This window comes from Prinia subflava, chromosome 4 (assembly GCF_021018805.1).
Source record: "Prinia subflava isolate CZ2003 ecotype Zambia chromosome 4, Cam_Psub_1.2, whole genome shotgun sequence".
Lineage (NCBI taxonomy): Eukaryota > Metazoa > Chordata > Aves > Passeriformes > Cisticolidae > Prinia > Prinia subflava.
This window is the reverse complement of record NC_086250.1, coordinates 51650768-51674510: the sequence shown is the minus strand read 5'-3', so window position 1 is coordinate 51674510 and position 23743 is coordinate 51650768. Positions and strand designations below refer to the sequence as shown.

The window sequence follows — 23743 nt, the reverse complement described above, 5'->3', positions numbered from 1 at the left end:
ATGAAAAGCCAGTTTTTGGCATCATGTGTTGGAAAAAAAGTAATGCACATGAAATGATACTGTAGTGTCTTTCAATATTATTTAGAGACAAACTAAGTCTGTTGTACTCCTCCTCCTCCACTACTGTATAATCCTTTTTGAGGTACTATTGTTAAAAATTCAAATAACATCCCTTTTGTAAACTCTAGTATCTTACGGCAACACTCATTCATACCAATAACATAGGCTTTGAAACATTAATGTTATTTTTGCTTATTTTTGAAGGAATGGTACACATTTTATACAAAGTGGTAGCTATCTACAAGTGAACTAATTCACTTATTGATTCAGTTTTGTAACACCTACCTTGTTAGGACTCTTACTAATATCAATGTTTTTTATTCTCTTATCATTTTCATTTTCTATTTTCACATTCCACTAGCCCCAATTATATCGAGTGTCATTTTACCACCTGTTCATATTAGTATTCTGTTGCTCATGAGGAATACAACTTTATGTAATTCAACTGTGTATTTATTTGTAAGACTGGGCTGAAACCTTCCCATGCTTTGGGAATTCCATTCCTTAATGGATTTAGTTGAATGATACTGCCCTCTACAGATGCTGCAAGTACACAACAGAAGTTCAATTTATTTTTTAAAATACCAATTCAACTTTGTTGTTTGGGTTGGTTTTTTTTATTTTTGCAAAAATCATGGATTATTTTTGACTTGATTCTTTGATTTTCAATTATTTAAAACAAGAAGGAATGAAAATTATGTGTCTGAATACTTCAGATTTTCCACAGTGAATTTTCAAATACAAAGGAAATATGTTATGAGTTTTGACTTCTGTCTTTATCCTTGGAATCATGGGTTGCAAATACTCTTGCTAAAGTAAAGAGGAATAAATAAGAAAATAGCATTACATATATACAGCTAGAGGAGAATCTGGCTCTACTTTGGGAATACGCAAATCTGGCACAAAAATTCTGCATCTCACTGAAATCTGGAAGTGGCATATGCAGAATAAAAATAAATGCTTTTATGAGTTCAGTTGCATCAGAATAATCTTCTTCCTTGTTCAGCATCTTAGAAAACACACAAAAAAAGTGCTGCTGTAAGTCTAAAAGAGAATATCAGAGGTATGTTTCCTCTGGCAGAGGCATGGTATCCTCTGGTGGAATTTCCATAAGGGCAGCACTTTGTTCAGAGAACTTAACAGAGAACCTAAGCCTCTCTCAAAGCTTTAAAACTAAAAGCAAAAATTAGCACTGAAACAATTCTGGTTTCAGATTTTTCATGACTCAACTTCTGCTGACAGTATGCCTCTATCCAAAAGCAGAGCATCAATCATCTTACTGAAGAATATTTCAGGTGCAGTTTTAAGTAGCCAGAAGCAGCATTCACAAGATAGCCAGCTCAGTATGAAACCCTGTTCCCCAATGCTTCCTTAATCACACCCATTGGCACTGTTATGTTCTGCCTTTATTATCTGTAGATAAACCTTCTCATTCTCTATGGCACAAAAGTATCCCCTCACAGCTTCCCATGGTATTCATTAGACTTATCCATAACTAACCTGCCTCAGAGATGTTGAATACTGATGAGTGATCACTAGTAACAGATGAAGCTGATGATTGTGATGATCCAGGAGTTAATTCTGAGTTACCTGCTTCAACTGCCCCTTCAGTGTCTCTCTCATTATGGTCAGGAAAACTGAAATCTGTTGAAGTTTCATTATCATTAAGGCTATCTGAGGTACCTTGGCCAGAACCACTTTCTTCATCACTTGTCAAAACAGCCCAAGACTTAGATTCGGATGTGTTGTGCAATTGGGCTCTAGAAGTCTGAATGTGGTTCTCCAAAATTTTCAGGTTGTTGTGCTCCTCAGGTATCACATTTGCTGAAGAAGTTGGTATGTTGGTATAATTACGTCTGTCCATGCCACGGTTTATCTGACTGTCAGATGCAGCAGTAGAAAACTTCTCTTCTTCAGGTTTCTCAGAATGTGAACTTATAATTAGGTTACTCTGATCCTTGTTATTATATACCTCTGTATTTTCATCCTCTACTACCATATCCTGATCTTCTCTATGGGAAATGCATGAGATGCAGTTACTTACAGGGAAGCCATCATCATATTCATCGTAGTCATCCTCTACTACAGAAGACCACAAATCAGTACTGGACATGATACTGGGAGACAACCCAGAGGATTCTCTAGAAGGAACCAGCAACCTATTCAAAGTTACAGGGATCTCACTTTTGGAAGGAACAGCCGTAACTGAAATAAGTGTATTTGGTAAAGGAAGAGTGTGATGAACGGACACATCAGAACCAGAAACAACTGCAGGCATATGAACAGGATCAAAACCAAGTGTGGAACTTGAAGAGAGAGCGTCAGCCTCACTTCTTTGAAAAACACTTGAAGAGATACGGCTGTCTGTAGGAGTAGCTACATGTGATGATGCGTCACCTGTGAGGAAGGGAGCTGTTACAGCATTCGCTGCCTGGGACGGAAGGACATTCGTGTTTTCTAAATTGGTCAGCTGGAATGAAACATCACTACTGTACAATGAAGGCATAACCTTCTGAACATCTTCACTGTTAAACAAACTGGATGAAACATATTTCTCACTTGTATAAGAAAAAGATAAACCTTGAAGTGACGCTGCGGGCTGACTAAAAGTGTTTGACATCATATCAGCAACAGAAGGTGCAGATGTAGAATGCAGCTTGCTTTCGGTTGTAGCAGAACCTGGTGCCATTTGATGCAATATTTGGTCAAATGTAGAACTATCTTTTTGAACCCTTGAGCTTTCAGCCAATATTGGATCACTAGGCACAACTGCAGCTGTGTTAAGCAGAGTGCCATCGCCAGAAGATTGGAAGGAGGACTGCAGTAATGCTTCGTTACTTAATGTAGCTGAGGTCTCATGAAAGTACAGCTGAGTCGAGGGTAACATTTTGCTATAAGCAGGGACAGAGAGAGCTTGATCTGAGCTTGCACTAAGCATAGGTTTAAGCAAAGTGTCATCAAAGGCTGGAGTTGTAACATGCAAAGGCTGAACAGAAAGGTGCTTTTCTGTAAGTTTACTAATATCGTGATCAAATATCTTAGTAGTGGGAAAAGCAAGAGAGACTGGAAGGATTCCCTTTGTGCTAGAAACAGGAAGTGGGCTTTCTTGCAGAGACATTTTCTGCTCAATTACAACATTATGAGAAACAGATGTAGAAAGTTCATGTATCACTTTACTTTCAGCACTGGAAGCCATTTCACTTAAAGAGGAGGAAATTTTCAGTTCTCTCTCATCTCCATATACCACATCACCTTTTTGAAGCATCTTATTAACATCTCTAAACCCAGATGATTCATATGGAATCTCATCAACAAAATCAGAGGAAGAGAAATTAAGTACTGTCAAAGTATCTGTATCAGGCAAAAGGGACTCGCTACCAGAGTATGCTTCAGACCAATCCGTGTCACTAGATAGAGAGCGCGTAGGCTGCAGCAAAGTATCAGCTTGTGATATTACAGAGGAAGGTTTATGCACCAGTACATTGTTATAGCTGCTAAATAAAGGATCTCGATGAAACATGTCAACAGAATCATGCACAAATTCTGCAGAGTCATAGGAAACAGTAAAGCTTTGTAGGGAGCCCACATTACCAGACAAAGCATAAGGAAGTTCAGACACTGTAGATAGTACATGCATATTTAAATCACTGCTGGATGGTTCAACTTGAGAAAATATGTGAGTTCTATTATGACCAAACATCAGTGTCTCCGAAGCAGCACGAGTGGTCTGATGTGACACCACATCAGCAAATTGAGCAAGGCTTGGCTGTATTAATGGATCACCCTCTGCCAACGTCAAAGAAGCATGCAGGGACACCTTATCGCTCGCAACAGCTGGAGTAGCACTTTGTGGAAACATTTGAGAAACTGTATACAAACGGTGAAACATTTTACTACTGGAGTAAGCAGAGGAAAATGTAAGCAAAGGTACATCATCATAGGAAGACAGGGTGGGTTCAAATGACACATCAACACTGGGAAATACAGGTGTAGCATGCAAGGTCACATCACTATCGGATGTAGCAGGGGTAGTGTCGAGCATCTGAGAGTCAAACAATAAAGGGGTGACTAGAGGAAACACTTCACTACTGTAGGAAGGTTGAAGAGGTATCTCACCATTATAGACTGGCTGAGTTGTCTGAGAGAGTACCTCACTGGCAGCAGAAGCAGAACCATATTCTCCAGAGCTTGAAGAGATAGAGTGAGGTGATAATTCAGCAGAGGAGAAAGCAAAGGTGGAATAATGCGGTAATTCTAAATCCGCATCTGAAGTGTCTTGTGAAACCACTGGGCTGCTTGAATAGGGCACTGTAGTTGGCTTTAATCCCTCTACATAAGCATCAGTGTAACTGGTCTGAGACCATTGCCTGCTAGGCGACGTGTCAAGAGATGGAGGTGCTGGAGCTGTAGCATTGCGAAACCATACATTTCCATCAGTGGGAGAAGTATGCTTTGGATCTTCATCAGAGCTTGAGGGTGCTACAACTTCTGACACATATTTAATGGAGCCTTGGGAAAGAACATCATGAACACTTATATCTGGACTCCCTGAAGGAAGGGCATCTTCTTGGGAGATCTCCTCTGTAACCAACTGTGATGAAGAAGTGGTAGGAACTGAAGTCCAAAAGTCATCAGATTCCTGATGAGGTTTAAAAGGAGGCAATAAGAAATCTTCATCTCTGTGGCCAGTGGTGGTTATTCTTGTTGGCTCGGTGCCTGAAGAAAGATATATAAACTCTTCTTCTCTGCCTTTGGTGGAGTCAATGAGTTGAGGAGGAATTCTAGTAATTGTTTGCGATTCCAGAAAAGGATCTTCCTCTTCAGAAATTTCACCAATAGGTGGAGAAGTAGCATAATAGACTGCTTTGAAAACATTATCCTTACCATGCAATTCTTCTCTTGTTAAGTATCTATTTGTTTTAGCTTCACTGGGTTTTGCTCCCATTTTTTCTTGACTGTAGCTAGATGTAATCACCTGAAAATCTCTCCTCAACTGGTTCATTGTACTGTCAGTGCTAGGAACCACTGCAGTTTCTTTATCCACCTCTGTTTCCTTTTCATCAACTTCATCCTTTGAAAAAATATCATAGCCAAAGACAATTAAAAATGTTTATAGACTCTGAACATGAATGAAAACTAGAACTGTAATAATACATTTTCCTGGATCAATAAATCCAGGGGGGTAAATCCAAACAACACTTGAGAAGACGGTTGGTCTTAAACTAAAGTATTAACTGCAAGAACAAGTATCCTCTTTTATCTTGAAAAAATATTACTTATTTGCAATAAAAAAAAAAAGCTGTGTCCCAACAACTTCTTCAGTATTGCATTACTTAAATTGTGTTGGAGAGGCAAAAATCACTCACAGTATTTATTTACTTTATTAAAAATCTCTAAGTCCTTCCTAATAAAATGTAATTGTATATGCAACATATAGCATATATTGTATACACAACAATGAAAAAATGGTTTTGCTATCAGAATGCCTTAGAGGTTTGCACTAATATCCTGATGTTAATTAAACTGAAATAATAAAACATTGTAAATTATTTGTAAAATATATTTATGACCCCAATTCTACTGAATTGTCAATTTTCTGTAAAAGAAGATTTCATGATCCTCAGCATGACTCTCAAAGTTTCACAAGTGTTGTGAGTCATATCTCCATGTCCTGTTATGATCCTTTGTTTTCTGAATATGAATATAATGTATAACAATACTTTGTGCAAAATCTATGTTAGAATTTTTCCTTTTAAGGACATATCCGAAAGAAAAAATATGGCATGCCTGAATGCAATCAGGACTCAGGCAGTGTTTGAGGATCTAAGGTCAATTCTTTTTATCCCCTCCCCAGCTTTCCCTGCACCAAATCAAAATCTGTAAGACTGAAGCACCTAACTCACTCAGCAAGCATTTTTATTTTGACTTAGACACAGCAGCCCCTGCAGTTCTGTGCTGTGCCCCCACCTAGGGCTTCACCAGAACCAAACCTGTCCCAGACCAACTCTGCAATACAATTTAGACTGAGGTACACTTTCAGTTTCTGAAGGGACTTAATTTGACAGGCACACATAGCCCTAAGAGACAGCAGCACAGAGCCTCAAGCAAAACAGTGTGGTGGTTTTTGTTGCTGTTGGGTTTTTTTTGTTGTTGTTTTTATTGTTTCGTTTTGTTTTTCCAAAGATCTGGCTTGGTGATGGGGTGGAAATGCCACTGGTTTTTATTCAAAAGCATAATGCTGAGAGAAAACACCCAGTGGACATGAGATGGGTACAGTTATCAGTCTAACAACTCCTCAGTTTCCACTGTAGTTTAGGTTGAGTAGAGCTCACATTCCTGCACTGAACAGGGTACAGCAGGGAGAATAATGTAAAAAATCAACAGCCTTTGAAAGGATGTGCCCAAGATAAGGAGCTGCTGAGTACATTTTTGACTGGGGCACTCAGTAAACAGGAGTTGTGAACTTTTACCCAGTCTCACTTAAGCAAGGGCTTTACCCACCAGGCTAGACCTGGGCTTCACACTGCCATCCCTCTTTGAATGAGGAGCCCCTCATGCACCCACAGAACATCAGGTACCTCAGATGTGACTCTCAGGTCTGGATTTCATCCTAAGGACTAAATACCTAAAATGTAGGGGCAGCAGCACCAAGACTGCTTGTCCTCAAACCTGGGCTGGAGAGGACAGGTCCTTGTTTCTAAAGATCTACTTTCTGCAAGGCAATGTATGCACTTTTAAACTTTCTTGCTTCAAGTAAAATTCAGTTGATGTTCACTGGCACCTAACAGATGCAGTATAATAATCTAGATACGTAGCTTACAACAACAGAGAAATGAGACTACTACTGGTTACTCAGTGTTCACAAATGCAATGGAGGGTAAATAGATAAGTAAGCACAGGCTGTCTATTTAACTAAAAGGACTTGTCATGCAGTGAAAATATTGTGATAATAATGGAAACTATAAATTAAAAATTCTGAGGCATTACTTGATATTACTTGATAAATGTCTTACTGAAGTAACTGTCTATGTTGCAAAATTGGTATTAGAGACTCTTAAAAACTTAATCATGGTATTTTTACATCTCTCCCTGCTGCAACACCAGAATCCTGGTGAAGCTTCCAAAGGTTATCATAGGATCATCAAAAATTTTGTAAAACAGAGGTATACTTTAAAGTCTAACTTGAGTTCAAGAAGCAAATGACCCTCCCAGAATTTCTGAATAATGGTTAAACCAACAGCACATGGATAGCAGACTCAGATAGTAAGTGAATCTCACTCTTCAGCACAACAATTGTCCTCCCTTACTTTAATTTACTACATGATAAGGCCATCACAAGCAAGGACAATTCCAACTCCTCTTTAACTAAAAAGCCTAACACTGGATGGCAGCTTTGATTCTACTGAATGAACACTTCTGTCAGACTTCACAGAGGGGTGATTGGAAACTGATGCCCCATTTTAAAAAGATTTAGGAGCATTCTGTGATATCCTTTATTTCACCATGTGTCTCCAGCCCCCAAGAAATACGGAGGTATCTCCAGAGTTATCTAGGGAGAAATATAGCTCAAAGGCTATGTGTGCACATACATATATATATATGTATACACAAATGCAGATAATCCTTTTAATTGATGACATAGTTTTATAAATTTTCACAGAATATAATTTCAATTTAGTTGAAACATATTTAATTTTAATACTCTCTTAAAAAACAAATGAATGCTATACCTCATACTCTTCAGCTTCACTCAGTTCAGGAATGAGGTCAGCCTCTACAAAACAAAAATACACAGCGTATCATCCACAATTTTAAACAGAGAGAATTCTGAATTCTGCAAGGACTCAACTGATTAATTGATATGGTTATTGAGACCATATCAAAGATTTTTGGTAGGACTGTGTTTGGAGAAGTGGCCAACCCCCCAGAGTGAGGACTAAGGGTAACAAAGCTCACTCATCTAGACAGGACCCATTCATTCAGCCACAACAGTTTTGTCTGGCTCTATTTTGATACCACTGGATTTGCACTTTTCGATGAACCACATGTTGGCTGGGAAAAGCCAAGTTTACAAGAACATTTTCAATTAGAAATATAGTTTAATGCAGAAATACAGAAGAGAGAAAAACAGTAAGTCTGGGGATCAATGATTTCTCTAGATTAAATCTGAAAGCTCTGAAGATATTCTTGTACAATAATCTGTTCTATTATTTTCATATAGAAAATCCCTTATTTGGGCACCCAGGCTTGGGCTTAGGTACCACAGCAACAGCAATGTCATCACAGTCAGTCTGCAGCAGGCTGCATGCTCCCCGCAAGGCAGACCAAAGAAACCCACCCTTCCCAGTGCTTACAGCCTTTTTCAAACTCTCACCCTACCTGATCTAATGTAAAGACATGAAGCCAGTTGTATCGCATCCCAGAAGAAGTCCCTAATAAACAGGTACTGCATGCTGTGTGAAGAACTACTCCATAGGCTTTTGAGGCATTCTCAATTTTCAAAAATAAAAACCAGTTGAAATATGTTGAAGAAATTAATTTCCTACAACCCAGTTGAAAATCCATCTCTCCAAATTTAGAGGCAGTCTCTTGCCTTCTTTCTCTTTATTTGCCAAATCCAACGTTATACTTCTGTTGGTGGTCAGCACGAGAGGTTTCAATGCAGGTTGAAAGAAACATCCACCTCTCTGGTGGGAACTGGCACAGGTCTTCAGTGAGGAGACCTAACACTCCTTCCAAAGTACTAATGCACCTTATTGCTCCTTTGGCACACAAAAAGGCCCATATCCATTCCAAGTCTTCCTAAGGCTTTCTCCTAAGACATGTTCTAGCACTCTGTCTACACACAAGTGCTAACACATATTCTGAGGGCTGATTTGCACTAGGTGAAAATGCCAGTCTCTTAGCCTGGACAGCTTTTCTAACAATACCATCCCACACAGCTCTGTGTCTGCATTTCTTCCACAATTCCCAAATGTAGCTTGTTCAATACACTAGGATAAAAATGCTATCTCTATATTTCTCATTTTTGCAAAGTCAGATGGGGATCTATGCCTTAATTTGTATATTCTTTGGTCTATCCACATTTATCTTTCAAAACAAATTGAGATGTACTATATGCAACATACACTAGATGAAGTTTATCAAACTAATAAGCTCATACAGTATTATTTGTAGGTTGTAGCATGCAAACAAATTTTGACTAAGCAATGCTGCACAAAATTTTCACGAATTGTCCTTTAGTAACAAACATCTATAAATTACCAAGTATGGAACTGACCTTTCTTTAGCTATATAGATAAAAAAATATCTTACCTCTGACTTCTGAGGCCTAGGAGGCTCTGGGGCAGGGTGGGGAGGGGAGCGGAGGGGAGCAAGGGGTGGACGAGATAATGATATTCCCTGGCTTCTCAATGATACAAACCAAATATTGACATTAGTCTGAATGCCTTTCCATAACAGATCCACAACCTAACAGACTTCTCTGAAACATGTTTTTAGTACAGAGGAATTCTATCCATTCTTTTTGTGATCACTATTCTTGAGCTGAGCTTTAACCAGACTCAGTCAGAAAAACAAACTGTACTGATTGTGTGAGAGTATATAGTAGGGCTCTCAAATTCCACCAGCAGGAAACTACAGTTTCTTGCTGTTTTCTCAAGGGAGAGGCATTAACATATATACATATATATATTTTTTTAATATATATATATATTTAACCTGCTTATTAACAAAACCAGTAAATCTCCAGGAACTTCATAAAGAATATTTAAATTTAGACGGTCATAGAAAATTTATTTGTCAAAAGTATTAGCGACACACTCTTACAGAAGTTCTGTTCATCCTCCTGCTGAGCTTTTGATTTCACAGGAGATTACAGAAATATAGTAACATCCCCCATCCAAGGTGAAGAGCCCCACCCTTCAAAAAACAACCCTTTGATGTAGGTTGATGAACAAGCTTGTTTATTTTTTCTGGAACCACATATTGATTATTCTATAGTATACATTTTAAAATAAAATAGTTAAGAGTTCTGTAGAGGTCCATTTTCATAATCCATTTTAATGACAGATGAAGACATGATAGAACAAATACAGAAAAGATAACTATTTCCCTACATTTTTTCAACAGAAATATTTTAAAAATCTCTTTAAACAATGTGATTTATACTCATAGAATGATGGGTACAACATAAACTCTTTTCATTTCTGTATTGACTTATGTAATAAATAGCATGGCAAGAACAAAAGCCTGTTTCTTTTGATTGAATTAGTTTTCAGATTTCTATTTTTATCAGTACAAAATTAGAAAAATGCGTCCCCTAAATCAGACATTTAATATATGCTTAGTGCTTTTTAGGACAAGAATCACAAAGACGAGTTACAAAGAAGTTGCATAGTTAGACCTTCACAAAGCATTGCTGACAGCAGGAGCTGCCAGGCAGGAGACAGCATTTGAGAGCTATATCCCAGCATGCTGGGGGTTTTTTGACAAACACCAGCTAAATCTACCCAAAGGAATAGGAGTGGGGAGTTATATTTTTATTTTTCCCTTCCTGTGTCACCAAAAGTATGTAAGTACCACCAGTATTAGCTACACAACAAACTACTGCACAGTCTTCAGTTCTATACAGATGTTATCTAGAGAGTCAAAGCACACATTTACGTAGTTATTCAAAATCCAATTCTAATAACAAATGAAGAATTTGTAAGTAAAGTTTGGATTTTTATCAAAGCTGATTAAAATACTCTGTACACAATTCCCTAAATTTTCGATGGCAATTCTGTAGCTACATCAAGTAGTGCATTTGTTGGCTTTTACTAAGTGGAGACTAACTGGAAAACATTTTAACCTGCACACACACTGTATTACAAGGTGAAGGGCTGCAATTCTGAAGAGCTCAGGAAAATCCCAAAGATCAGAGGTCTCCACTACGTGTGCTTGCTATATGGCAATACATTACAGTTCCTGAGGCTTCCACAAGCTGAAGCAGAGACTGTGGCCCCAAAGAGATCCTTCATCTAACAAAACATTGCTAAAAACAAGAGCCTTGGATCTGTGGATGGCCAGAGCCTACAGAGCCCTCACTAACCATATGGGAGGCACCAGAGTGGGTGGGGAGAAGGCATGAGAAACACCCTTTTGAAAGTATCTCAGAAAGGAAAGTCTAAAACAACAGTCTTGAGCTTTTTGAATACCAGATCTCATTAGAAGTGGCCATTCCAAGGACAGAATTCCTCCTGGAAAAGGGCCCATCTAATGGCTCCACATGACTCATGCCTTGCTTTAGCTCTTAACAGGAAAACTAATTGATCTGGAGGTGACTGTAGTGAGTTTCATCTTAATTAAACTGGATTACTCATTCTTGAAAATGAAAGATTTAATTTATGCTTTATATGTGTCAACTTTATGTCATCTCTTCATGGTGAAGATAACTTTTCTTTCATAAATTCCCAAGCAGGAGCTCCAAGAAATCCCCTTTTGCCTCAAGATCTATAAAGTAGATCACAAAACCAATTTGATGTTATAGTTGTAATCAGTAAGCTGCTTTGAAAAAATCTTTCTTATTAGATATCTACATTCTCATATGTCTATTGTCTAATATTAAGTGTATTATAATTAAACATGAAAATATTTGAAGTATTTGCAAGAGTTAATTCAGGTGTAAATAATTAGTAAAAGTTATTATGCAAATAAATATTAATATGAGAAATTAATGAAAGGTTTTTTTCATATTCTAGAATTGTATCCAGGGTTGACACAGTATATAAGCAATTTATTTATAGAGCAACGTACACTCTTAGAAATTATACTAATTACATGAGAGGAATTTTCCCCTGAATTTTCTTTATTCAATGCTTTCAGAGGTACCACTGTGGAAGAGCCAAAATAAAAGAACCAAATTAGATTTAATAACTTTGTGTTCATTTCAGATAGAAAGCATGTCAATGAAACTTTTGGGGGTTTGTTGGTTTTTTTTTTAACAGGCAGATTTTCATTTCTGTATTTAATTTTTATTGAGGAGCTTTGCTCTCTTTTTATTTATATTGTTTAAAATTTAAAATAACAAATTAGGCATTTGTCTGCGTAAAAAGGCTTGAGAGTATCAAACCTTCAGTCTGATAGATAACATTTATTAAAAGAAACGTAACACAGGCTGAAATAGAACATTTATTGTACCAAATTCTCTCATCTGAGCATACAAATCTTTGAGGAATTTCTGCTGGTACTGGGATGTGAGGTTGAGTATGTATTTCCCTCCCTCTTCCTTCTGATGGAATGAATGCAAAGCCCCTGTTTTGCATGACTTCAGCACAAGTGCAGCAGGGATGCCATGCTGGGTGCTGGAGCTGCACAGCCACAGGCTGCCACGGCCTCAGCATCCTCCTGCTGCATCTGCTCGTGCCACAGGTGCACTGACAGTGCTTGCCCAGTGCTCCTGTCTCTCCCCTGCCTCTGCACCCACGTCTCCTTCCAAAGGGAGCCATGGGACACAGCAGGGTGACCTGCAACTCATCCTTACAGCAGGGCGGTTTATCCTCTGGATATCACCCATACTGGACTTTGCTTTGCAATATATATTTTCAGAGGTTTTACTGCTGTGATGGCAGCACTGTACTGACTTGATTTGTTGAACTGTTGTTAAATGATGATAACATTGTGCTGCTTATTTGCCATTCCACACAGGAATGGATGTGGGATATGTAGATGAACTCTCATCTGAGAGAACTCTTCAAACACAAACCCAGAAAATCTGGAAAGTAAGTGGAAGAATATGTGATCTAAAAGATGAGTAAAAAGGAGACAGAAGTGTGAAATGTCAAGCAGAATGTAAGAACCTTGTTGTGGACTTTTTAGAAAACTAAAGAGAAATAGGAAAGTTCTGGTAGATACTAACCTAAGACTGCAAAATAGATTATTCTTAATGCATTGTGTTTGTAGGACAAGTTAAATCTTCATTAAAAATGTGTATGCACTATACCTGATGTTGTGTCCTCCGCCTACAGTCAAACCCACATTATTACAGGCCTATTACCCTCATTAGTCCAGAATTCATGTAGCAGAGATTGTTGAGAATCACATTCTCTCTCACTGTAAAGGAATGTGGCTGCCTTGAAATGAAAAACTGGCCTGTCCTCCCAAGTTCACCACAACATCACTAATGACCTTGCTATAGCTAAACAGATATATATAAGCATAAAACTGAATTTACAGAATACATAAACAAACAACAAAATCCAGGCTCATAGATAAAAACAAATAGCTCCTAACATGATCAAAAAGTATTCAATTTTTTCTATGATTAATTAGTGTTCTTAATTAAAAACACAGCTCTCACTCTCTTCCATAAGAACTGAATCTGACGCTAAAACTTACACCAAATTTAAGGAATTATTAAGGACAAGATGAAGCTTCATGCTAAAGTTTCAAGTTATTTCATATTTACCAGCAGGCAGAGAAGCAAATCTGGCTGTAAAATCATTAATATTTGTTTGTTAGGCCTTTTGATTTTTTTGTGAGGCAGCATTAAGAAGCAAGGGAATTCCATCATCACAAGTCTTTTGAAATCAAACACCAAGTACTCATAAGAAGTCAAATTTTAAAATCATTAATATAGACTTTTAAATTATATTTGGGTTGTATTGCTTGATTCCTTAATACTTTGGCTGTGTGGACTAATTTTGACAGGATGCTTGAACCATAGAGAAATAATACCAAACATGGTCTTATTTCCCTACTTATCTGAAAGATACACTTGTGAGATTTGAAATCAAGTAGATTGCTTTTCAGAATATTCTTAGAATTAAAAAAATTAACATGCATGTTTTTTATAGGTAATGCTTACAAGGAATTATGTAATGTAAAATATCATTAGCAAGGGACATGCTGAAGGTTAACTGCAGCTATTTTGAAATTTCATTTTGGCATAATTTGGAACTCACGCATTTTAACTGGTTTGCAAACAAACTACTTCTTCAAATACAGATTTTTCAACTAAAAGGGATCACTGAATTCAAAGGACCACTTACCTGTGTCCTCTAAAGGCATATCAACAATGACTTGGTCACTGTATTTTCCATACAGACCATTAGAGCAAACAGCAACTATCTGAAGAACATAACTTGTGTTGGGCAGTAGATTATTTAGAATAGCCCCCTAAAAGAAAAAATACATTTAATCATTTATTTGCAAATAAGTATCAAGTATTTGAAAATGTTAATTTTTTAATAACACATTTTTCTTACGAATCAAAAAGCTCCTTTCTTCTAGTAGTATATTGGGTGCTTTTTATATTTTATTGTCACAAATGGTTTTCAGTCAAATTAACACAAACTTGTGACTTTTCACATGGAGGATACCAAACCAAATAATTACTCAGCATTGAACACAAGTTTAGGTAACATTATGTCTGATGAGCCTTTAAAGCGGCCATGAAGCTGTAATCAGTAACTTAATATTTATCGCAGTATAACTGAATTCAATCTCATCAGTTGCTTGTGTAGGTCATTCTTTCACATCCATGAGCAATGAAGTACAGAGTATTATTAATTGACAATGGGTTTTATGGCTAAGGAGCTCTGTGGTTGATATGGTCATGGCAAGTATAGGCAAATCAAAGCAGCAACCTGTAGTTTTTCTCCCCTGTTCTAGACAAGAGAAGCTTTTTCTTTTGTTTTAAATTATCTTTGTGGCTTTACAGCCAAAAAATGAGATAACTTCTCTTAAATCAGCTCCCAGCTACAGTTTAATCTATCACAATAATTAACAGTGAGTTGTTACACCATCATCCCTTTTTATGAAACTAGAAGAGTTTACGCTTACCAAGTCCTGATACCCATCTGTCAGAAACTCGTGCTTGTTCTCGTCTTCTCCATCCAGCTGCTGATAAAAGACAGCAAATCTCTCAATTGTGGTGTCGTACACAACACGAGGTCTTTCCCAGGTAACAAGAAGACTAGTATAATTCTTTGGATCAGATTGAACATTTTCAGGTTCTGAGCTGCAAACTGGAAGAAAGAAAAGAGGAAAGAATATGGTATTTATTAAGTGGTACAAATAACTCTACTTATATCTTGAGACACCTCCAGAGAAATCTAATGAAAGTCTTTTTGTGTGCATCAATTTTAGCTTTCTACTAAAATATTTGAAATGCCATACCATTACAAACAGAATCAGTATTTTAACACTAGATTTCCAAAAGCAAGTAAAGTTGAAGACTTAGTCTCTTCTCCCTGCCTCTTATACCATATTTTGTGAAATATTAGAATCCTGTTCCAAAAACAAAAACAAAAACAAAAACAAACAAACAACAACAACAACAAAAAACCAACCAACCAAACAAAAAAAACCCCCCAAAAAACCACCACAACAACAAAAACCAAAAAACATAAAGATTCCTATATCTGTCTTGGTGTCTTGGGAATCAAAAAATCTCATCAATCCTGTCTTTACGGCTCTATCAAAGTAGCACTAGAAAAGCTGCATAGTCTCTCACTAGCTATAATAGAATAATCCATAGTAGATGGTTTTTAGTGGTTAAAGGTAAACCTATCACCTGAATTCCCCCTCAAGGCTGTTTGAATCTTTTTATAGTACTTAAAGAAGAGAGAAAAGGTAAATAAGAAGAAGTAAAGTATTATATTAGCAGTAGTCATTTCATGTTATTATATTTTTAGCTTGACTTTTACACAAACAATTATACAGTCATTCCCTATTTGGAATAAATGAGGAAACATTTTTTACATCTCATAATGTGCCTAGAGAAATACATGAGTATCTAGAAAAAGTAAGCGAAAAACCCCTATTCAGGTAACTAAGAAAACAAGTGCAGATCTTTTTGGGTTCTCTGAGAAGAAGCAAACAGCAGTGCAGAGGTGGGATGATCCCCAAATCCTAAGTTTCCAGGGCTCCAGCACAGCAAGGTGTGCCCCCGAACGCTCTGGGGACAATGCTGCATGCCAGGGGAGTCCTTCAGTTCTGCATTCTGCCACGGGGACACAGGGGGGCGCACAAGCCCCGCCACAGTATCTGTCAGCGGCATTCCCCCGCTCCCAGGGAAGGGCGCAGCTCCCAGCAGCTCCGGCCGAGCTGGCCACGGAAACAACCCGCAAGGCTTCTCTAAATTCTTGTGTTTATGTGTGCAGAGTGCTAATAGCAGAGACAGCCTTATTCTGTGTAATTCACGCGAATTCTGTTGCCGGGCTTTAAATCTACTGTGCTATGTGACTGATACACCATTTTACTAATTACACCTAATTATTTTAATTGATGCAAAAGAAGAGCAAATAATAATAAAAATATCTCATGTTGTGTCCATTCCATTCCATTCCATTCCATTCCATTCCATTCCATTCCATTCCAAAAATTTGTCATTCCTCCCCATTTCCACCAGATGGCAAGGAGAAATCATCAGGCCAGCAAAGACTATTCCCTTCTCAATTCTGATCCTTAAGACAGGTGATTTAAACAGATTTCATTCTTTTTCAATGAATCTAAGGACTGCACAGCTATTTCTTTTCAAAGGTGTTTAAAATTCTTGTCAAATTATTTTGTATAATATAAACACCAAGGTTCTCTGTATTTCAAATTCTTCTCCTATGGTCCTTCTTCCTCCCTTCATCTTTTTTGCTTATGAGTGAATTTGGTTCTGAAATATCAGTCTGTATCCAGACTCATAGAGTAGTATCATAAGGTTGGTGCTTCCAATGCTATTTCTTTCTTTTCTTCTTTCCTTTCCAAATGGTTCTTCTGGTTTTTTCCCAAGGAAAGTCTTCCTTTTTGTTCTCCTCCTTTTGATATTCATCTCAGCAATGACTATATTATTACATGACAATCATCTACATATTATTTCACCTCCATTTCTTCCCAAAATGTTTTCTCTTGCCCTTCTTCTGAAGTCACTTCATAAATCATCCTGCAGATCCCTTTCCTTTCCTACCAGTCAGAAACACAGAAGTACTTCATGCTGCCCTTTCCCATTTTCCTTCTGCAGTGACTAGAAAAAGAAAGGCAAGCACATAAAAACGTACCTAATTAAGTACTTCTGCTGTGATATCAACTTTTAGAAAATTGGAGCAAAGAGATTGCAAGAAAGGGAGTTCTAGAGTCTGTTACTAGTATGAAGCCACAAATATTTAACCAGATTACAAGTCACAAGCAGCAAAATACAAAATAGCAAAAAATTCACAGGAAGTCAGAGGCCTAACCTGCTAGACTTGAATCCAAGTCTCTGCTTTCTCCAGGTGAATATTTAGATTCTGGTTTTCCATATCACATCATGTTGTGGTAATGTTTCTGTCTTTGCTTATTCTTCTGTGGAATAAAATGCTACCCATGTAACTTAGGAAATTTTCATCTAAACTTAATTGAATCATGGGGCACCACTGGGTACATCAGCCAATCATTGTCAAAAACTGCCTGGGCTACGTTTTTGACAAGAGGACCTTTATAAGCTGCCCAAATTTGGCTTTATTTCCCCCACATTTGTTGCTTTCTTCTACTTTTAGTTAAATCTATGTTTGAGATTATCTTTTTAATTCACCATTTCAATTGTTCAAGCCATGAAATCACTTCATTTACAATCAGATATTCAGGGGCTTTGTAGATCCCTGACAGTGTGTGGCAAAAAGCAATTTTTTTATATTCTGGATCTATACTCTCTCTGTAATGGAGGAGGAGCAGCACAGCAGATGTGTGCTGAGTTGACCTTGGCTGGCCACCAGGTGCCCACCCAGGCTCTTGCCCATTCCCCCTCCTCAACAGGGCAGGGGAAAAAAAGTAAGATGAAAAAGCTGATGAGTCAAAATAATTTGCCAACCACCATCATAGGCAAAACACATCTGACTTGGGGAAATTTATCACGAATAAAAATACAGTAGGATAGTGAGAAACAAAAACAAAATTACAAAACCTCCTGACCTTTTCCTTCTTCCCAGGCTCAGCTTCACTCCTGACTCTTCTACCTCCCCACTCCCAGTGGCCCAGGGAAATATGGAATGAAAATTGTGGTCAGCTTATAACACTTTGCCTCTGCTGCTCCTTCCCCGTGCTGTTCCTCTGCTCCACTGCGGAGTCCTATCCACAGGATACAGTCTCTCATGAATTTTTCCAGCCTCTGTACAGTCTTTTGGGAAGAATGTGGGTCCTCCCCAGGGTCTGAGACCTGACAGATAAACTGCTCCTGCGTGGGCACCTCTCCCCAAGCCACAGCCAGGAGCCTGCTCCCACATGGAGTCTCCCCAGTGTCCACAGTCTGCCACAGGGCAGGCTGCCTCACCATGATCTTCACCGTGGGCAGCAAGGGAATCTCTGCTCCCCTACTGGAGCATCTCGTCCCCTTCTTCCTTCTCTCACCTGGGTGTGACAGAGGTGTTTCTCACATTTCCCTCCCTCCCCACCGCTGTGCAGCTTTGTTTTCCTGGAGGTGCTGCCACCAGGGCCCCCAGTGCCCAGAGCGGGGTGGGTTGGACACAGCTGGGACCGCCTCTGTCTGTGTGGGGCAGCCCCGGGCTCCCCTCACAGGGGCATCCCTGCACCCACCCCTGCCAACGCCTGGGCCCTGCACCCCACACACTGAGCCAGGGGGGCTCCCCTCACAGAGCCCCCTGCACCCACCCCTGCCAACGCCTGGGCACCGCACCCCACACTGCCAGGGGGGCTCCCCTCACAGAGCCCCTGCACCCACCCCTGCCAACGCCTGGGCACCGCACCCCACACTGCCAGGGGGGCTCCCCTCACAGAGCCCCTGCACCCACCCCTGCCAACGCCTGGGCACCGCACCCCACACTGCCAGGGGGGCTCCCCTCACAGGGGCATCCCTGCACCCACCCCTGCCAATGCCTGGGCACTGCACCCCACACACTGGGCCAGGGGGGCTCCCCTCACAGGGACACACCTGCACCCACCCCTGCCAACGCCTGGGCACCGCACCCCACACACGGTGCCAGGGGAAGTGCCCCACACACACATTCTATCTGGGAATCAGAATCCACAAGGAATCATGGACTGAGGAACATGAAAGGGTAAACACACGAGTCCTGACTCCATGTCTCACAAAGGAATTTAACTAAGACAGCCACTGAACTTCATGTGGTTGTATTTCTCTTGGGAAAACAGGCTAATACTTTTAATCAATATATATTGTCAGTCTTGAATTTGAAGAACCCATTTTTTTTATACCTTACTAAATCCAGGAAGATAAGTAAGAGTTAGGTTTCAGACCTTATTCTCAGGGCCTCATCAGAAGGGTGGAGTGGATGGAAAGTTCCCCAATGTGCCCAGCAGCCACCACAATGGTTCTCAGGTTTACAGGAATAAACAATGGTTTTTATTATAAATGGATTTGCATACTGGCTGAGGTTGGGGGAGATTAAGCATTACAATTTCAAAACACTTTTTTTAGGTGAATCCTCGAGTATGTCTGTAAGGATTAGCTATTTTAATCTTCTTAAATTGCTACATACATATCACATAGGGAAATTCCATATATTACTAGGCAGGCTTGGGGAATGAAGCATCTCCTCTGCCCTTAGTAAGACCTTGCTTGTACACCAAAAATGTTGGGGATGTCCCTGTGAGAAAATTGCTGAAAATATTTTGAAAGTTCCTGAAATTACTTTATAATGGAATAGAAAGATTCTTCTTGCTTTTCTAAGTAAACTTAGTTCTACTTAAGAAATGTCGTGTATTAATTATAGCAATAAATCAAGCATTTAATCCTTCTGCCTAATGAGAATCTACACTAAACGCAACAGGAGAGAACTGGGATTTCACAACACAAAATAATTTTTCAGTTATCTACCTGAGTAATAATCAGTCTTGGCATTTCTCATACATCCTCTAAAGGGATTAAAAAGATTAGTTTTTTTCTGTTGACTACTACACAATATTAAACACAAATAAGCCTATTGACTCTTAGAGACTTTGGCATTCATATTACAGCTCTCACGTCTGAACATTAAAGTTTAATGATTCCTAGGCTTTTAAATTTTGTTTATCTTAAAATGGAAGTGAAAATATAAACACTTCTCTAATGTTCTACATTAAACAAATCCTATAGTTGCATTTGTGTGCATCTATATACATGTGTGATCACATAAATATGTAAAAGTACATGTATGAAACCACACTTCTTATCTGGAGAACACCTACAACCTGTGCTTAAGTCATCTGTTTATGTTTAATTAAACACAGATCAGTGAAATTGAGTTAAAGAATCTACAGGTATTCCCATCCCATTCCCAAGTAACAGCATAGTGCTTCCAGTTTAGATGTTTCCTATATATTCTTTTGTGCTTGTTAGTGTAGGAATCATTGACTTTTATATTTAGTGCCAAATCTTGTTTCCCATTCCATAATGTACTATTTTGATCACGTAGCCCTCACAAACTTCCCTGAAGTTTTAGGTATGACTGAGAACAGAATCTGGTTTCTGAAATTCTCTCCATCCATCACTTTCTAAGTGAACTACATGAAATTAATTTGGTGACATCACTTTAGTCTCTATTGAAAAAGCATCCACACTATATGATAAAGAACCAAATAGGTTTGTAAAACAAAATACTCTTGCAGTCTGAAAACGTAGCTTTGTTGAAGTCTGAAACACATTAAAAGGGCAGTGTAAGGAAGCTTGAACTGACGTGATCTTCACTGAATGCTTGGTCAAGACAAGCATTTAATTTTCCACTCCATTTAATCTGACATGTTTTATGATTGCTGATTTTTTTTCCTGAAGTGATAGATTTATGACTAATAACACAGTGTGCTACTTTCTACACAATTTAAAATGAGTAACTTCATACTTGGATGAATCTTTTACTGAAAATTGTCCTTTAACTTGTGAAGAATGACTATTCAGTAAGTACCTGCTTCATGAATTTCTTCTTGTCCAGTGTAGGAGGAAAACACTTGCCCAAAGAACTTATATTGCTGTTCTCTGAAGTTGTTTTGCAGGTAGTCCATCAGCATAACATAGCCAGACTGCTGCATTGTAAGCACTTCACAGAACACAGCCAACTAGAAGACAAGAGGAAAAAAAAGAAGTTATAAGTCATAAAAATTGACTAGATTCTGCTAATAGGCAAAAACTCTGGAGAAAAGATGTTGGATAAAGTCTCACAGTTGAGTTATCCTGCATGGCACTGAACTTTTGTTCTTCTGTATTATCAGTATATCTAATAGCTTACTCCACAAGTATTTTTCAACCATTCTGCTTTTGAAGCTATGCTCTGGTCAGCATCACCACATGGCTGGGGGAATATCCAAAAAGTGTTTTGTACTCGTCTATCTGAGCTCTAAGTCCAGACAGCCTGGAATATGTTCTTACCCTATTTTAAGACAAGAAATTGCTCAGACTCTTGTACTAAACTATATAAAAGGTAAAAGATAACACAATTTATATAGATGGTTTCTAATTTAAAGGCTATGTGAAAACTCCTAATTTGATAAAAGAAAAGCTTTGTTGTTGGGCTAGCAATGAATGACACGAGTTTCTACCATGGCAATTGATTTTCTTTGATATTATGTATAATTGTTTGGTTTAACTACATTAAACAAATTACCTGGTTTTCAGAAATACTTATGGTATCTTTAAACACAATCCATTCAACTGTTTCAGAGCATGGAGGAGCTGATAGAGACCCATTATAAGTGTAATATTTGTCTGTTGCATTCGGCAAGAGATTCAGCAAAATAAATGGTTCTAAGGCGGCCTGTTTTCCTGAAAAATAAGAACGAAAAATAGAGTCAAATAGTTAAAATACTAAAGAAGCAATTAGTAAATACAAATCACACTCTCCCAAAGAACTACCATTATAGGAATATGGTAATTTAGAGGCTTTTTGAAATTTAATCTCCATAGACACTAGCATACAACTAAATCCTGAAGTCTTCTATTTAGTTTGAAAAAGTATAGCTCAAACCCAACTTTGTTTACTTGGAAGGTGTAGTAAGTTACTCCACTAACAAATAGAGTAATTTTATTATATTGGTTCACCAGAATTTTTTCACATAAGCTTATGTGCAAGGTGTCAGACCTTTCTCTCACTCTCAAATTTCAGAGAATAAAAGTGTGTTAAATCTTTGTTCTAGGTCTCATGATGTGGCTTCAAACTCTCCTCCAAATTTAATTAAGTTGTTGAGGTTTTTGCAGGATCCAAACTGTTGCAGAAAATCACTGTCTGGGGAATTGTTGCCATGTTAGACCTGAGGGTTAATACTGATTGCAGAAGCAGAATTTCTGTGGATCAGGATTCTTTTTAAATGGTGATAATATAGTGAAAAACTGTAACAGTTTTATGCAAACCAGCAAACAATGCAAAGACCTCCTCAGGAGAATACATTCTGTGAAAATAATATCACATCTTTCAGGTCAGCAGTTTACTGGGTACCTTATCAGTTGGGAGTAAGCATGAGGAATTGCTGGAAGTCCATCCACAGAAAGCTAAGTGTCTGCTGGTATGGCAGTAGGGTCTAGCAACAGAAATTGGCATAAATGGTAACAACTTCAGCAAGGCAGACTTTTCAGTCTGTGACAATTATCTGCTTTACTGTCTGGTACATCCAAAATAATGCTGCTTTTCACACCTTTCAATAGTGTAGATCTTTTTACTCTTTATTTCAATCTAAAGTTATTCAAGTTCCTCTCTAATTGGTAAGTATTTACTAATGAATTTTCAGATTGTGCATTAACTCATGCTTTTACACGTATGTTACTTCTCTACCCCTGTACAGATTTCTGACCTGTCTTTGTCTTCAATATGCCTTACAAATTTGGTGAGAGCAGCAAATTGCATTAACAGTTGACTACAAGAGCTTGGTGCTTTTCTTCTCTGCAGTGACTGCTCTACTGAGTTAAGGTTTAAGAGCTGACTCGTCCCCCCTCTCTCAATCATGTATCATGAAGAGGGAACATCTAGCAGTGTCGAGCAAAGCACACGCTTCCATTTCTCCTGTCAAAATGCTCATCAGCCTTCAGACAGAAGCTACCATTGCCATCTGGTATGTGTCTAGTTAACACATTTGTCCCTCAGCAAAAATGAAGTCCATTTTGTATAGATGGTTGGAGACATGAAACTTCTCATTCATAACAGGAATCTTGCCATACATTTTGCAGCTTTGGGTTTTAGAATACCCTTCAATGACACTGACAGCCTTGATTCTCAAAATCAAACACCTACAAAGAATGATGAAAAACAGGAAGTTTGTCTAGAAGGAACAGGAGTGCTTCTCTGCGGAGCTTGAGAACTCAGCAACTGTGATTTCAATAAGCACAACACAGATATGACTGACAAGGTCCATTCATATATATCACAGACAAGGAGAGATTGTGTGCTTTTCTTCAGAAGAAACAACTTGATTTAGTCATGACCTGAATTTCCTGAGTTCATCTGTGTTTCATTCAGGAAAATTGTATTCTAAGCATTGTTGAAGTGCCATGTAATGGCTGTATATTGAATTTTGCTGCTGATAGTTTTACAGCTCCTTCCAAGGCTGTAGAACAGCATATGTCTTGATGCATTACTAGTTCTCCTTTTTGTTTCACAGAAGATGACACACAAAGGTAATGAATATTAACTACTTTATATTTCCATCTCCTATGTCTTTCTAACTTATGGAAGGTATTCCCTTTTAAATTTGTTGAATAGTGTTTGCTTTCCAGAGGAAAAAAAAAGTCTTGACTGTA

The 23743-nt window shown here is 38.4% G+C and overlaps 1 protein-coding gene across 1 annotated transcript in view; it reads right to left on the bottom strand.

Annotated features, from left to right (window-relative positions):
• PTPRZ1 (protein tyrosine phosphatase receptor type Z1) overlaps positions 1–23743 on the bottom strand; it is a 91401-nt gene that overhangs the window by 29265 nt on the left and 38393 nt on the right. Inside the window, exons 6-11 of the mRNA XM_063395001.1 lie at positions 21621–21778; positions 20925–21075; positions 14884–15068; positions 14091–14217; positions 7791–7834; positions 1561–5131 (exon numbers count right to left, since the gene is read on the bottom strand). Of these exons, the coding sequence (XP_063251071.1) occupies positions 1561–5131; positions 7791–7834; positions 14091–14217; positions 14884–15068; positions 20925–21075; positions 21621–21778 (4236 nt within the window). The remainder of the gene's footprint in view (positions 1–1560; positions 5132–7790; positions 7835–14090; positions 14218–14883; positions 15069–20924; positions 21076–21620; positions 21779–23743) is intronic.